The following is a 17,219-nucleotide window of genomic DNA, read 5'->3' on the forward strand; positions in this document are numbered from 1 at the left end:
ACCTTGCTCCATTCAGGCAGGCATTTAAGTCCTTTCTATTTAGGCAAGCATTAATTATGCTTAATCTTTAAAGATTATTATTATTATTATTATTATTATTATTATTATTTGTACCCCGCCCATCTGGCTAGGTCCCCCAAGCCACTCTGGGCGGCTTCCAACAAATATTAAAATACATTAAAAATATTTCAAGGTATTCTCAACAATACCTCTTGTTTTGCCATTGCATAGACTGGATAATCTATTTGGGTTGCATCCAGAACTAGTCAGAGTAGACCCACTGGCATTAACGAGAATGACTAAACTTGGGTCCATTAATTTCAATGGGCCTACAAGCAGAATTTAGCTAGATACAACCCTATGTTTTAAATGTTTATTTCGGCTGCACTATTGTGATTTTATTGTATTCTTCTGTGAAACCTTTTTGTGAAAAATGGATATATGCATTTATAAATGAAGGGGGACAAGCCTGCCAACTCAAGAACTGCAATAAGATGCAATGTTTTTAAAACACAAAGTTACTTTTAATGGGAGTGTAAGAGAACATGCAAACAGCCATGCAATTTGCCACTTGGCTACTCATCCAGGCTGAGTAGCAACAAAGAAATAGAAGGTTGAGGTTTTTGTTTTGTTTTTTAAAGGCATTAAAGTGTGTACCTTTCATTTGGGCTAATTTGTTAAAGGCCAAGAAATCGACAAGAAGCTGAAAAGGCAGGACAAGATGTCTCTAGGTTTCAGCTACCAAGTAAGATCAAGGAGGAATGGGTGAGATCCAGGTTATGTGCCTTATGTGCTTCATGCAAATAGAGGGGAGTTGCAAACGACAAAAATGATTCCTCACTCTCCATTGCTGCTTTTTGCCATGTCAGAAAATACTAGTGACAACAAGATTCACCTAAAATAACAAATGTGGGTAAATGTACTGAAGCAGCATTTCCATAGAGAGCAATCACTCCCTTCTAAAAACCAGCTCAGGTGGTTGGGTGCCTATCAATTTAGAAGCAAAATGTTTGATACTTTATGTGACAGGCACTTAAAAAAAAAAAAGTCTAATATTGGCTTCTAAGAATTTTAACTCCTCTAAGAATTTCAAGCTACTAGGGGCTGATTACAGGTCTGGATCTAGCAGAGGCGAAAAGAGGCATGTGCTCCAGGTTGAAGTTTAGAGGGGGCAGTAAAACTGCCCTCCCCTGCTCTTCTAGTGAAGCAAGCATAAGAGCCTCTGAGGGACCCTCTTGTCCTTGGAAGCCCCCTCTGCACAGCCCTGTGGAAGGCAGGCAGGGCAGATGAGGGGTCCTAGGAAGAAAAGATAGGAGGGTACAGTGAGATCCTAGTCGGGCTCCCCAGTGTGGTGTAGTGGTTAAGAGCGGTGGACTTGTAATCTGGTGAACCGGGTTCGCGTCTCCGCTCCTTCACATGCAGCTGCTGGGTGACCTTGAGCTAGTCACACTTCTCTGAAGTCTCTCAGCCCCACTCACCTCACAGAGTGTTTGTTGTGGGGGAGGAAGGGAAAGGGGAACGTTAGCCGCTTTGAGGCTCCGGGTAGTGATAAAGCGGGGTATCAAATCCAAACTCTTCTTCTTCTTCTTCTCTGCTGCAAGCACACTGCCCCCACACATCCTGCCTCAACGGTGTAGCTGTAGCCACTAAAAGGAGAGAGGGAGGGATGTACTGCAAATCGGGCAGAAAGGAGCGCTCCGAAGCATACTCAATTGCACTGGTGGAGTCCACACCTCTCCCTGGGCAGGCTCCATGGACTCCCAGACCCAATTAAGTATATGGGGAAGGGTGCCCTTGGGTGGGTCTCTGCTGTAGGAGGAGGTGTCTTGCTGCCCTTACTCCTTACTTGGGAGTAAGTCAGCCAATCCCATTGGGCTAAGGAGTAGGGCTGCTGGCAGGGAATGATACCATCACCACACTCAGGAAGCTGAGAAGGGAAGAATATGGAGGGACTCCCAAAGGAAGTGGGCAGCACTTTAAAAAAAAAACCACCATGATATTTTTCTTGGTTAGCCTCTAATTTTCTTTTTGGTCACCTTTATTAGTTTAGAATGGCATGTTTTATTGTGGACTACCTCTGAAGGCGGTGGACTATCCTTCATTGGAGGTTTTTAAACAGAGGTTGAGTGGTCAGGGAATATTTAGCTGTGATTCCTTCATTGCAGGTGACTATAAGACTCTTGGGTTCCCTTCCAACTCTACAATTATATGATTCTATGTGTGTGTGTGTGTATCCTGCATAGCTGAAAAGCCAGCTTTAATACAATTAATCATATTTATTGAATTGGGGACAGCAGCCCTTATCGTGAGTTCATAATTAGGGACAGTGGGGACAGCAGCGCAGACAACTGTCCCATGGCAAAATCTGTAGATCTAGCACTGTCTGGTTAGATCATTTCTTGAACAAAACTCACAAAGACTGCCTGGCTAAACCAGCACTCACAATGAACTTTAAATTGAGCTGGAACTGAATCCATGGAAGCAGCTCTGCCCGTTGCAAGAAACAAGGTGGCTGGGTTGTGTTTTTTAAGGGTGGTTTAGTGCTGCCCTGAACCATTTTTATACATCTCAGAATTGATTCAGACATCTGAAATCATTTTCCTGGGAATAAACAATTTGTCAGTTTTATTTACTTGAAAGCAACTGCTGTCTTCATTGCATGTCCTCAGAAATATCACTTTCATTGAGGTAATACAATATTTACTTTGATTAATGAGTTAAAGCACGACACTTAATCGACTAAAACATTTGATCAGTTGACAACCCCAATTCATAGCAGTGGAGAGAAGCAACACTGAATTAAGACCTCACAAGAAAAATCTACAGACTCCACTCTATTGCGTGGTACAGAGGAACAACAGATAATTACTGCACCAGTCTGCAATATTAGGCAATCAATCAGAAAAGAATTTGATAATTCGCCAGCCCTGACAACCTTCTACTCTAAAAAAACACATGCTGGAAGTTAACTTCTGCCATAAGATTGTCATCACAACAATTACATGTGGAGAAAGATACCACGCAAAGAACATAAAAGCAGCATCCTCAGACCGACTACATGTGCCATACATGTGATGTCATCTGTCCTTGTGTGCCATATTTTTTTCCTTTCCATTCCACATCTAAATGGGAAAATTGGGGAGGAATATGATTCCTTAGGCTTTTTGTTAATTTGTTTTCACATATTTTACCATAGAGTTTCATTAAAGTTCAATTGTAAACATCAACTAAGATATATTTATTCTACAAGCTATAGCATGGTTTTGTTAAGTTAAATCTGCTCCATGGTTTAATGTTCAACTTTAAACATGAATGTGTATTTTTCCAACCTTACTACTGTATTCTGCCAGAAAGACACACCTAAGGTTTCAGCAAATGCCTTTGGCCATGTTAGATGGCCATTAGAGAAAATACATTTTTGGCTAGGGGCACTGTACCTATGTCTCTGATTCCATAAACAATATTCCTCATTATCCAAGACTGTCCCATTCACAAAGCAGTTACAGCTAAATTCTTTCCTCCGCTACCTGAACTCTGGCTCATAGTTTAATCTGCATAAAATCAATTTTTTGCTAGAACAGAAAGATCCATCATGGACAGGGTTGCTTCTTTTGCATTAGAAGCACAGAGATCTAAACAACTTCACATGAACTCACAGGAGAACAAATGTTTCGATATTATCTGAATGAGCTTTTTTTTTTTTTGCCTTGTTACATAATTCTGAGCATTTATAGTACTACGTAGTTCAGATACTGGCGCTGACAGGGATCTCCGGTCATGCACAAAAAAACTGGAAACCTAATGGAACTGTTAGATAAAGCAGTGTTTTTCAACCTTTTTTGGGCAAAGGCACACTTGTTTCATGAAAAAAATCATGAGGCACACCACCATTAGAAAATGTTAAAAAAAATTAACTCTGTGCCTATATTGACTATATATAAAGTAATTTTTCAATTTTTCCCACGGCACACCAGGCAACATCTCGCGGCACACTAGTGTGCCGCGGAACAGTGGTTGAAAAACACTGAGATAAAGAACAGTGGACTAGATGGAGCTTTTGTGTAATGAGGTAGTCCTAAGGATCACTTCACATATAAGCTTGTTGGGATAATCCAAAAAAGGTCTACTTCAGGCAACATTTATTCACGCTGTAAAATCTAAGAGGAAGCAGAACAGGATTCTTTCTGTGGTGGCCTCTCTTGGGAGAGAGCCTTCAAAGCCCATCTAGCCGTTCATTTTAAAAGGGTGAAGAAACACCTTTTGACAGGAATTAGCTTATCCATAAAAAAGAAATTTATTAAAACATACATATGGAGTTACATACCATAGCACATTCACTATGCTAAAGCTGTGCTGGATGAGAATGTGTGAAGTGAATTGAATAGAAAGGAAAACTAGGAAAACTCTGTTTCTTCTCTATTGTCTTTGGCTTCTGAAAAAGACACTCCTCTTTCAACAAGCCTTCCAAAATCTTTATCTCAGCTTATATATGTCTAGGGAGCAGGGCTGCATTTCACTCTGTCAACCCTAAACAATAAAAGTGCATTTGATAACCAGTCATCACTGACAACAGCCACTGGTTTTTATCCAAAAAGAGTAGCATCGCCACAAGTTTTCCACTGCGTGCTTTTTAATTTTTATGTACACTGCTTAGATAGAAACTTTGGTAATTTAAGCATTCTCAAATAAACAATAAATAAACATTATGTAAATCCCATGTTTGGACATGGAATATATTCTAGTAAGTGTCCAGAGATGTGTATGTTCACTGCTTTCAGAATGTAAGAAATCTTATTTGAATGTTATAATTGAAAAGTTATTTTTAAGGACAACTCCCATATGAAATTATCTACAGCTTCTGGCAGTACTTAACCTCAAAATAGATATCTGATAATACATTCTGAAATCCCATTGAAGCAATTACACAAATTGGCGGGGGGATAAGCTGAAATATACTCAAGATAAATGAAATAGGGATATTTAGTGATTTAACCTAAAATGCATAACACATTATCTCATTATTTCTTCAATTTCGCTGAGCACACCTATTTAGAAAGCAGGGCATGTGGAACAAAAAGGGGGAGCTGAAAAGGCTACAGATTAAAATATATGGGAGATAAAATATGCACCTGGGGAACCAGCCATTTGCTGGAAGGTATATCAGTTTGTACCTGTTAATAGAGATGGACTGTGGGAACCAGGGATATCAACAGCAAGAACTGACAAGTGCCCAGACACAACTAAAATCCTTCCCTCAGTGGAATTTGTGATACAGCTGTGCTGTCAATTGTTATCACACTGCCAAACTAGGAAGCTCTCAGTTCGTTGCATCAGGCTCAATGGGAGAAGCTGATTCGTCAGTAGAGATGGACTTGAATTTTTAGTTCTATTATAAGGCACTAACTATGCTTGTTTGCTCCTCTGAGCAAAGCAAACCCAGCTTAACCACATACTCAACAAGGTACCTCAGGAAAATGCCGCTTCCTTCAGCCTCAGCTTCCAACCTATCCTTACCCCCAACAATATTGGAATGATAAGACATGACTGCTATCCAAATTAAGATGAGGTACACAGAACACTTGAATTGTATTACAGTGGTACCTCCGGTTACGAACTTACCGGTAATCTGTTCCGGAGGTCCGTTTGTAACCCGAAAACGCTCTTAACATGAAACTGGGCTGTTTCAGACGTTATGCTAAACTAAACCAAGGCTAAGTATGAACACGTGAGCACTCACTGGGTGGGGGGGGGGGGACATGGCTGCCTTATTCTTCTGCTCCTGCTGCTGTCACCAAGAGCTAAGTCATAGTGTATGTAGCTTAAGTGTTAGGTCCCAACCTGGATGCATGGTTTATCTCCCACAGACTAACCTCAAGTGGTAACTGGTAAGCCAAGAACAAGCCTGGGTTATGGCTCATGCTTTTTCTAGAGCAAGACAAACTATCAGCCCAGCTTCAGATACAACAGTAAGCCAAACAATGGCTTAGTGTGGGGTAGTGAGGTGGCAGCAGAAATGAAGGAGGAACAAAGAAGCTGCATTTTTTCCTGTGCATCCCTGCATACTCATGCATTCATGCTCAGCCATGGTTTAGCCTAGTGAACTGGGCCTCTACTGTACTACTTTCACTATCCTATAAGAACATCCATCAGTATTTGTAAGCTATGACTACCTTCTCCTTCAGTATTTACACACACACACACACATATAAACTCGCTCATTACTTACTAGTAAGTCCAAATTAGTTCAACAGGATTTGCTCTCGTGTGCATTTCAGTATTAATGGATACCTTTCTATACTATTTCCCTATTTTCTTTCTATTGCTTGATTTGGGAATAGTTTGTAACATCGCATCCCTGAAGGCCGAATAGATGGGACAATACAACATCAATAGTCAATAGTCAACTCTGAGGACCAAGTAAAGTTTTTGCTGGTGGACGCTGATCCACGGATTTCTCACGTGGTAGCGGTCTTTGTGGTGAAGGCTATGAAAACTAGGGTATGGTTCTTGGATGAAATGGTGAGGTCCCTCCCATTGCTCTCCTAACCTGTTGCTGTATCTTCTTTCCTGAATGGTGGGGGTTTTTGGGTAGTTTCCTTTGCTGGGACAGCATGGCATGAATTTTAGCTTATTTTTATAATTTTATTGTTTATCTTTTTAATAATGTTTTATGGTATTTTGTGTAAAGGCATGGACCTCACAAATTTAATAAACTACAAACTATTTTCTTTCTGAAATTCGAACTTTATTGAAGAAACAAAGCATAACCACATACAAAAACCAGATAATCCTTCCTGACATTCAGAGTGTGTCCCAATGACAAAAACAGTCTCATTACGTAACAACCAAACTTTGTTTTCCCAATTAAAGAAGGCCTTTAAGATAAAAGGTTGGTGGGGTTGTCATTTTTAAAGCAATCCTTACGAGTCCAGCGTTATGCAAGTTTTTTCAGAAGTCCCACTGTGTTCAGTGAGGCTTACTTCCAAGTAAGCGTGCATAGGGCTGCAGCCTGAACTAGATAACAAAAATCCTAACAATAAATAAAGGCAGATACATTCACCAATTAAAAAAATTCTGACAAGCTCTCACCTAGATATAGCATTTGCTAAATGCCAGATAGCTTGTTTCAGAATACAAAAGCCGTTCCAACCAAGTATGGGCAAAACAAAAGGTTAGGAGGAGGTGGAGGGGAGAGAAAGAAATCAATAGAAGCACATAAACATATCCCTCTAGAAGACAATATTGTCCAGTTCGTCCTTCACCAGTTGGCTAGATTTCTCCACCCAGTACACTACATTTTAAAGATACAAATACAGATCAAGTTGCATCTCAAACATTCAGTCCACCAAGAGGTTTTTAGACAGCAGCTACAATTATGGCCTTTAGAATTTTTACATCCATTAGGTAGTTGTCAACCATGCTTTTAAAACTATACCTAGCACAATTTTATTTCACTGTAAATTGGTGCATTAAAAAATCCCTGAAGAAATGTTGATACTTTAACAGATACCTAAGAAATGGTCAGTGGATTATTCACTTTGTTGCTGTTTAGTCATTCAGTCGTGTCCGACTCTTTGTGACCCCATGGACCCCATGGACCAGAGCACACCAGGCACCCCTATCCTTCACTGCCTCCCGCAGTTTTGCCAAACTCATGCCAGTCGCTTCGAGAACACTGTCCAACCATTTCATCCTCTGTCGTCCACTTCTCCTTGTGCCCTCCATCTTTCCCAACATCAGGGTCTTTTCCAGGGAGTCTTCTCTTCTCATGAGGTGGCCAAAGTATTGGAGCCTCAACTTCAGGATCTGCCAAGATGCATTTTTTTCTAATTCATGGCAACACTTCAAAGACAGGAGGTCTATGATTTTCTATTTCCCCATACATTAGTTTTGCAAGTGACACAGAATGAGGGATCTAGACAGCTGGGCAAAATAAAGGCACTAGACCCACGGCAGCCTAAGGCAGCCTTCCAATCAAACCCTCCGTGCCTACTGAAGGACTGGGCAAAGAGAAGAAGTCTTTCTTCTCTGCAGAAAGATGGGGGGGAGGGGGGACACCTGTCTCAGTTCTTCTCCAAAGCTGACTCTGGGTAAGAAGAGACACACCTCTTTCCTGAGCCTTTTTTGCTTACCAGAGTGTTAAACCATCTCAAGGCACATAGGATGGCAAGATGTTTAAGTAGTATAGCATCCACTAAGAGTGACATGAAGAGGCTTATGAGGTGGGTATGTCCTCTGGTGTTGCTCGTTTGGTCAGAAATTGTTGTCCATATTAACTTTGATATTTGTGGATTCTTGTGATGAGGGGACTAACAGATGGACAACAAAAATGGATCCTGCAAGTTTTTATTGCTGCAAAGAGATCTATATACGGTATACTTCAAGGTTGGAAAGACAAACACCCACTATCCATTCCTCAATAGTCTGAAGATTTTACCTGATTTTATTTGAATGCATTGCCAATTTCCTATTTGGACTTATGGGAGAGCTTATGGCAATATATATGTTTACATTAGGTAAAGGTAAAGGTAAAGGTAAAGGACCCCTGACAGTGAAGTCCAGTCGCGAACGACTCTGGGGTTGCGGTGCTCATCTTGCTTTACTGGCCGAGGGAGCCACCGTTTGTCCACTCCGCAGACAGTTTTTCCACGTCATGTGGCCAGCATGACTAAGCCGCTTCTGGCAAAACCAGAGCAGCACACAGAAACGCTGTTTACCTTCCCACTGGAGCGGTACCTATTTATCTACTTGCACTTTGGCGTGCTTTCGAACAGATAGGTTGGCAGGAGCTGGGACCAAGCAACAGGAGCTCCCCCGTCGTGGGGATTCAAACCGCCGACCTTCCGATCGGCAAGCCTAAGCGGCTCAGTGGTTTAGACCACAGCGCCACACACGTCCCTTGTTTACATTATGTTTGATGGATTATTTATCTTTTTGATGGATTATTCTTATTGTTGAAGTGAGCTGACTTTCTTTCCCCCCCTACTTCTGTCACACTTGCTATTTTTTTTAAGAGTAGCATGACTATATCTTCCTTGGGACTTGACAAATGGCACATCTGCAAGAATCTCTGTCTATTCAGAAGTTCTGTCCACTAAAAAAGGGGCCTGCATTATTATCTGAAATAATTTAAAGCAGGAGCTGAGCTGATCCCTCCAAGCAATTTTTTCTGTCCTCCCCAGCCCCCACCAATTTTGGTAGTAGAAATAAATAAATAAGTACACCTCTCTGCCAACCCAGCACCCCAGTAGGGATACAGATCAAGTTGATTATTTAATTAGTGGAGTGGGACAATAACCCCCTCCTCAGCTGATCTGTACAGATCAGCTATGGGAGGTGATGTGCTGCTGTGAGTGCCTGCATGCACAAAGGATTATGGATTGGAATGAGATCCCAGGGGAGCTGGAGATGGATGCATGTAGCCCTTGGACCAAAAAGCAGGAGACACTTCTGACTTTAAAATCTCAGCTGCGGAAAATACCCCATTATTGTTTCCAAAAAAAGTCATTAGTTGTTTTCCCGAATGAAATGCTAGGCGATAAAGTAAAAAGTAATGGGCCTATTTGAAGAAGCAGTGGCATCATTCATTCATTCATTCATTTAGCTACTAGCTATTTCTATACCGTCATATCATAAAATACTAGGGTAGAGTGTAACAATAAAAACACCATTAAAAATAATGCAAATACTAATTAAAGTGACTGGTTAATCAATAAATTAAATATTAAACAACTGCAAAGGCCTGCTGGCATAAAAAGGTCAAGAGATGCCTGAAAGTCAAAAGTGAGGATATGTGACGAATCACTGCTGGAACAGTTTCCCACACCAAACGCCTAACTTCTAGTTGAGACCAGTCAAGCCTCTATAACACTGATGACAACTAATAGCACTCCTCCGGATCATCTCTGCGATCAAGGTGGGATATAAGGGCTCAGGGTACATAAGGTACCCAGGGCCCAAGATGCAGTAGCATATGGGCAGCCAGTGCAGATGTTTTAGACCAGAGGTGTTGTATGTTGCTTGGCTGGTTGCCTCATCAGCAGTCTAGCCACATCTATGAATCCAATTTGCAGTAAATTTTAGCAAAAGATATGTCATCCTCAAGCCTCCAGAATATGCTCGATTTCACTGAGCCCCTCAGCAGCAAATAAATTCATTCAACTCCACCAGAAATCCAATCATGATTAAGAACATCCTTTTTTCAGAATTTCAGAATAGGAAGGAAAAAATGGTGCCTATTCAGAACAGTCTTTCTTTTTTTTAAAAAAAAAAAAAAACCAAGCTCCTGCTAAAAGAGCATCCACTTTAATTTCCTTTGTGCCATTTACTTTTTGCAGTCAGCTTGGACAATAAAATTAATAGGTCACCTTTCATTTCCAGTCAGTTTTACTTTCAAAACCTCATATTGTAGCTCAGCACTGCAATGCCTTGATAGCAAACACGGCAGGAGCAAGCTTTCAGTGCCCACACAAGAACTATTTCAATCGATTTCTTTTGTATCCTAAATGTCAGAACTCATGAGATCAGTTTTCATTAACAGCTCTGTTGTATAATCTTCTAACTTACATTTACAACCCAAGCTACAGAAATGAACTATCTTAGATTAGGTCTCTCAACCCCACATTCAGGGGTTGGCAAAATACAAGGTAATTTGTCCATTTATGCAGTTCAGAAATCACCATCTGACCATTACTGTAAGAATAAAACAAGGTAACTAAAAGCAGCACCCTGGTCTCCTTGGAAAAAAGGGCTTGTGTAAAAGTAATAAATAAATGTGACTTACGAATTTTAGATGCGGTTTACTCGACATACAAATTTTTCCGAATTTTTCGTTTCCAATGCATTCCTATGGGGAAATCGCTTTTTTCAACTTATGAATTTTTCGACCTACGAATGTGCATTCGGAACGGATTAAATTCATAAGTCGAGGTACCACTGTACAAAGTTATTGCAGAATAAAGCGTTCACCCCAGGAATGTTTTTTCAATTGTATGGTCTCACTGATTAAAGGTAGTTCAGGTGAGATCATCTTGTGGAGGCACAGGAATATATCCAACCGCTGCAGCTCCGTTTACACAACAGACACATAGTGGAGCTTCCTTTTTATGTCCTGCTTCTCCAGATCCCCACCTACCCTATAAAAAAGCTCCAGAGAGTGGGTGATCCTCTTAACTCTCTGGGATATGATTTTGGAGGTGTTGTGGGGGAGGGGGACCCTATCCACATCAGTTTAAGATTCCCACTTTACTGCATTGCAAAATTAAACAGAGAGAAACTTCACAGGTGCAAAAAAAAAGTTACACCAATCCACCCCCATTCATAACTAAGAGATTCTGCATAAATATAGGCTGACACATGAATTTATTCCAACCAAGTATGTGATCATAAGTGCCATACTATCAACCCGTATTTTAGAAAGGAATGTGAACACAACAGCAACATGGTGCAGATGGAAAGTTAAAAAGGTAAAGGTAAAGGACCCCTGACAGTTAAGTCCAGCCACGAACAATTCTGGGGTTGCGGCGCTCATCTCGCTTTACTGGCCGAGGGAGCCGACGTTTGTCCGCAGTTTTTCTGGCTCATGTGGCCAGCATGACTAAGCCGCTTCTGGCAAAACCAGAGCAGTGCACGGAAAAGCCGTTTACCTTCCCGCCAGAGCTGTACAGTCATACCTCGTGTTGCGTACGCTCCATGTTGCATATGTTTGGGTTACACACCTCCATGATCCACAAGTACTACGCGGAACACACGCGACGTGTGGGTGTGCGCAGAAGCATTCTGCACACTTCGCACATGCGCAAAAACCCAAGAACTTCTGGGTTTTTTCTTTTTTCTTTTTTGTTCATTTGTGTTAAGTACGCCCGGGTTACGTGGCGCGACCCGGAACGGAGCGCGTACATAACACGGGGTACCACTGTACCTATTTATCTACTTGCACTTTGACGTTCTTTCAAACTGCTAGGTTGGCAAGAGCTGGGACAGAGCAACGGGAGCTCACCCCGTCGCGGGGATTCGAACTGCCAACCTTCCAATCAGCAAGCCCTAGGCTCAGTGGTTTAGACCACAGTGCCACCCGCGTCCCCCCCAGATGGAAACTTACAATACTCCAAAAGTGGGCAGGGACAACAAATTAGAAAACAAAATTTGGGAAAGGCTGATTTCAGAAAGCAACAGTGTGGGAAGGTTCCAACCAGCCTACTCACAAGACGTAGGCAGCACAGATGAAATCAACTAATATCAGCTTCCCTCAAAGAGGACCATTTTATTCCATCAACAACTGTATTGGATATGAAATTGTTTTTATATATATGAAATTGTTTTATATATGTTTTTATTGTTGATGGTTTTATTAAATTGCTTCTGGATATTTCATAGTGATTCATAAATGTAATTGAGGGTGGGATTCAACAGCGCAAGCATTTCTGCTTGCCAGATGGAACAATATCTACTCTCCTCCTACACTCTGTCCTAGGGGTTCTCCTGACCCCCTCCCAAAGCCAATTTGTAGGGGGAGTGCACAGGAAGAGAAAAGCGGGAAATGGCGAGTTACATTTGTGGGACTTGTTGGACTGGCTTCCGCTAACGCACCTATTTAGTTGAATCTGGGCCTAAAGAAATAGATGAAAGAAAACCTGACAGACCCATATACGAATATGACCAGAAGATGTGAGAAGACTCATTCCATTTCTAAAATGCATGAATGCAAGTATTACCTCTGCCTTTCTACATCACTGAGTAACTAATGCCCACTCTCAATATAATCTCAGCCCACTCAATGGCTTTCTTGTTACTACTTTGCATTCTCCACTGCATTGAAAGGAGTCTCTCAAATTAAAAGTCCATGGGAGAAGCTAAGGCCCTTTATAGCCGGTCCCTTAATTTTTTTCTTTTACCTCTGCAGATGTAAAGCCACTCTGATTTTGATTCAGAACATTCACTTCTACACAAACAGACTCAGCCAAGGAGGGGTGCTAACACAGCCCTCTACTTTTCCAGGTACTTATCTGTACAATTGGGAGTGTTTGATGTAGTTGCATCTAACACCATTTCCCCTTAATCCAGCACAAAAGAATCAACATGTGCCCTGCTGCACCTAGACTGAGTATTAGACAAGCCTGGAGAGACCCCAGTTCAAATATGCAGTCAGTCATGAAGCTTACTGGGTGACCTTGGGACAGTCGCTCTCTCTTTCAGACTAACCTGCCTCACGGGGTTGTCGTAAAGATAAACTGGAGGGAAGAGGATCATGAATACAGCCTTATTCTTCCTGGACTCATAGAACTATACAGTTGGAAGGGAACCCAAGGGTAATCTAGTCCAACCCCTCTGCAATGAACTCCTAGTCTAGGCATTAATATTACACTTTCCTGTGGCTAGAAGAAGAAGAAGAAGAAGAAGAAGAAGAAGAAGAAGAAGAGTTTGGATTTGATGTTCCGCTTTTCACTACCCGAAGGAGAAGAAGAAGAAGAGTTTGGATTTGATATCCCGCTTTATCACTACCCGAAGGAGTCTCAAAGCGGCTCACATTCTCCTTTCCCTTCCTCCCCCACAACAAACACTCTGTGAGGTGAGTGGGGCTGAGAGACCTCAGAGAAGTGTGACTAGCCCAAGGTCACCCAGCAGCTGCATGTGGAGGAGTGGAGACGCGAACCCCGTTCCCCAGATAACGAGTCTGCCGCTCTTAACCACTACACCACACTGGCTTCACTTCCACCAATTCAAGCAGAAATACTGCTAGAACAGAGCGGACAACTGTGGCACCCTTTTCTGAGGACCCCCCCCCCCAAGAAAAAAGCTAGGTAGAGCGGCTCAAGTGGCCAATTGTTGGGCAGGGTACCTGATCAGTGGTAGGAACATCTCCCACCAATTCCCACCAACCCTAGCCAGCAAGGCAAATGGTCAGGAACAAAGGGGAGTTGTAGTCAAGCAACTTCTGAACCAACGCTGGATTGAATTTCTTAGGTTCAATTCTTGGCATCTCCAGGTAGGGCCAGGTAAGACTCCCTGTCTGAAAGCCTGGAGAGCCACTCAGTGTAAACAATACTGTTCAAGATGGACTACTGGTCTCAGCACAGGGCCTATGTTCCTAAAACCGATGTTAAATGACATCATATCAAACATGACTTATATTTGCTTAGCTGTTTTACTTGGGGAAGGGGCAGTAGCTCAGTGCCCTTAAATGTGGGAGGATCCCAGTTCAATCCCCAGTGTCATCTCCAGGTAAGGCTGGGAATGTCTTCTGCCTGAAAGAATGAGGAGCTGCTGCCAGTCAGTGCAGACAATATTGAGCAAGATGGACCAATGGACTGATTCTGTATTAGGCAACTTCCCATGCCACCTGCCTTCTCAGTGTCTGCTCCCACATGTTGGAACTCCCTCCCTACAGAAGCCACACTGTCTCCCTCCTTGTTATCTTTCCACTGGCAGGTTAAGAAGATCTTCTTGTTTCAACAGGCTTTTGAAAACTGACTGCTTTTAATGAAGGAGTTGGTGTGCTGTTATTTCTATTGTAATTATCTGTATTGTTTTAATAGGTTTTACATGGATATATACAGTTTAAATTCTAGCCATGTTTAATTGTTTTAAATTATTGTTTCCTCAGGTTTTTAGCAGTTCTTATTTTTATCTGAAAGCCGCCTTGAATCGCTGCCAGGGGAAAAGGTGGGGTATAAAGAAACCTCGGTTGTCAAATGCTTCGGAAGTCGAACATTTCAGCTTTTGAACACAGACAACCCGGAAGTGAATGCTTCTGTTTTCGAACGCGCTTCGGAAGTCGAATGGCTTCCAAACCACATTTCTCCATTTTTTCAATGTATTTTGCCGGCTGGCAATTGTGCCTCGGTTGTCAAATGTCTTGGAAGTTGAACAGTCTTCCGGAACAGATTACATTCGACAACCAAGGTTCCACTGTATGTAACAACAACAGACAACCAACAACCAGGTGATCACATTTGGGAGAAGGTAACACAAATACTCATCAAACCGGGTTTCGGTGACAAAAGCCAGAGCTGGGTATCTCTAGAGCAGAGTTAAAGGGGGAGAACCCCAATAATGCAAGGGGTTCCAGGGATCATTGTGTCTTTAGGACTGACACTCTCCATCACAGACTGCTCCTCACAGACCTACACTCTCTTGCACACACACACTCTCCCTCAAACTCTCCCTCTCGCTCTCTGAGACATACTCTCTGACTCTCACACACATCTCTCCCCCCTCATTCACACACACACACACACTATCCATCACACTCTCTCTCTCTCTCTCACACACACACACACAACTATCCATCACAATCTCTCTCTCTCTCTCTCTCTCACACAAACACACACACTTTCTGTCACACTTACAGACATTAATCCCTCACAATCTCTCTCTCTCTCTCTCTCTCTCACACACACACACACACACACTCCCCCTCTGAGACACACTCTCTGACACACAGGCACATCTCCCTCAAACACACACACACTCTTACTCTCTCTCTCTCTCTCTCTCTCACACACACACACACACAAAACACAGTTGCTCGAGACATACTCTCTGACACACACACACACACACACTTTCTGTCACACTTACAGACATAAATCCCTCACAATCTCTCTCTCTCACACACACACACTCCCCTTCTGAGACACACTTTCTGACACACAGGCACATCTCCCTCAAACACACACCCTCTCTCTCTCTCTCTCACACACACACACACACAAACCACACTTGCTCGTTATCTCTACCTCTGAGACATACTCTCTGACACACACACACACACACTCCTCCTCTGAGACACAATCTCTGACACACAGGCACATTCACACACACACACTGTCACACATACACGCATTAATCCATCCCAATCTCACTGTCTCTCACAGACACACTCCCTCCTCTCAGGCACACACTCCCTGACCGCACAGGTGCCAATTCCCTGGGGTGCCCGAGCACCCACGACACACACACAAACACCCACGAACGCCGTTGCCAAGGCCCAGCTGGCTCTCCTGCCTCCGCCACGGACTCTCTCACACTCCCCCTCCAGAGCATCCCTCCCTCACGCGCGGGCCCCTTTGAGGGCCTCTCAGGTGCAGCAGCAGCAGCAGCGAAGGTGAGGGGGTGGGGGGGAGGGAGGGGCGGCTCCCCACTCCCCGACCTCCCCTCAGGCCCTGGGGAGAGGGGCCGGCCCCGCTACCTGATGACGGAGATGAGCAGGCCGGAAGGGTCCTTGCTTTTGCTCATGCTGCTCCTGTACCGGCCAGTCGCCTCGGACGCCGCCATCTTGGGCTCAGCCTCCGACAAGGGTCGAGCTCGCCCCCCCCCGCGCGCTCCGCCTTCCAGCCAATCCGCGCGCAGGCTAGCCACCAATCGCCCTATGGCGGCCGCGGAGAGGCGGGGAGGACGCCTACGGGGCGCTGCGCGACTTCGCGCGGTGCACTCTGGGGCTTGTAGTTGCCAGCGGCTTCCCAGGTGGAGGCTGACAGGTGGGAGAGGCGAGGGAGGCAAATGGACCAAGGATGGAGGCGGCCGCAGCGAGAGAAGCGGAATAGCAATTTTGGGTTGTTGCTTTTCACATATTGCAGTGGGCAGCGCTGGTGGTGATGCGGGCATTTGTTGATTTTTTTATTATGATGAGAAATTCATAAAACACTTTGAGGTAAGATGGAAAAGAAGAAACCCCTCGTGGTCGTAACAATAAAAAGGCAACAAGCAATTAACGTTATTAATAATATTACATTTTTATTAATTTTAGGCAGCTGCCTTCATTGTAGCTTTCCTGATGCTTGCTAAACTATTCTGTTTAGGCGAGCCTACACAAACATGCAATTTTTTTAGGAATGTTTGTTTTTAAAACTATTGATTTTGTTTACAGTTTGATAATGTTATTACATCTACCATTTTTAATTCTGTTTTATCAATTGTTATTATTTGTAGTAGTGGTGGTGGTAGTAGTAGTAGATGTTTACACACACACACACACATATATATATATATACACACACCCCTCCTGTTTCCCTGACAGGGACTCATGGCAAGGACTCAAGGCAGCTTACAGATAAAATAGGAACAGCTAAAAACGGGGGGGGGGGGACAATGATTAAAAAACAAACATTAATAGAATTGAAACTATATTTTTTTTGAATATAGTACTAAGAGGCTTTTTTAATTACCACTTGAATAAGTAGCATATAAATTTTGATAAATAGAAAATAAGACAAGTTATT

The 17,219-nt window shown here is 42.9% G+C and overlaps 1 protein-coding gene across 1 annotated transcript in view; it reads right to left on the reverse strand.

The window, feature by feature from the left end:
* EXOC4 (exocyst complex component 4) overlaps positions 1-16,324 on the reverse strand; it is a 360,306-nt gene extending 343,982 nt beyond the window's left edge. Inside the window, 1 exon segment of the mRNA XM_033162287.1 lies at positions 16,190-16,324. Coding sequence (XP_033018178.1) covers positions 16,190-16,275 — 86 coding nt within the window. The 5' untranslated portion in view covers positions 16,276-16,324.
* Positions 16,325-17,219: the final 895 nt, after the last annotated feature.

This window comes from Lacerta agilis, chromosome 10, assembly GCF_009819535.1.
Source record: "Lacerta agilis isolate rLacAgi1 chromosome 10, rLacAgi1.pri, whole genome shotgun sequence".
Classification (NCBI taxonomy): Eukaryota; Metazoa; Chordata; class Lepidosauria; order Squamata; family Lacertidae; genus Lacerta; species Lacerta agilis.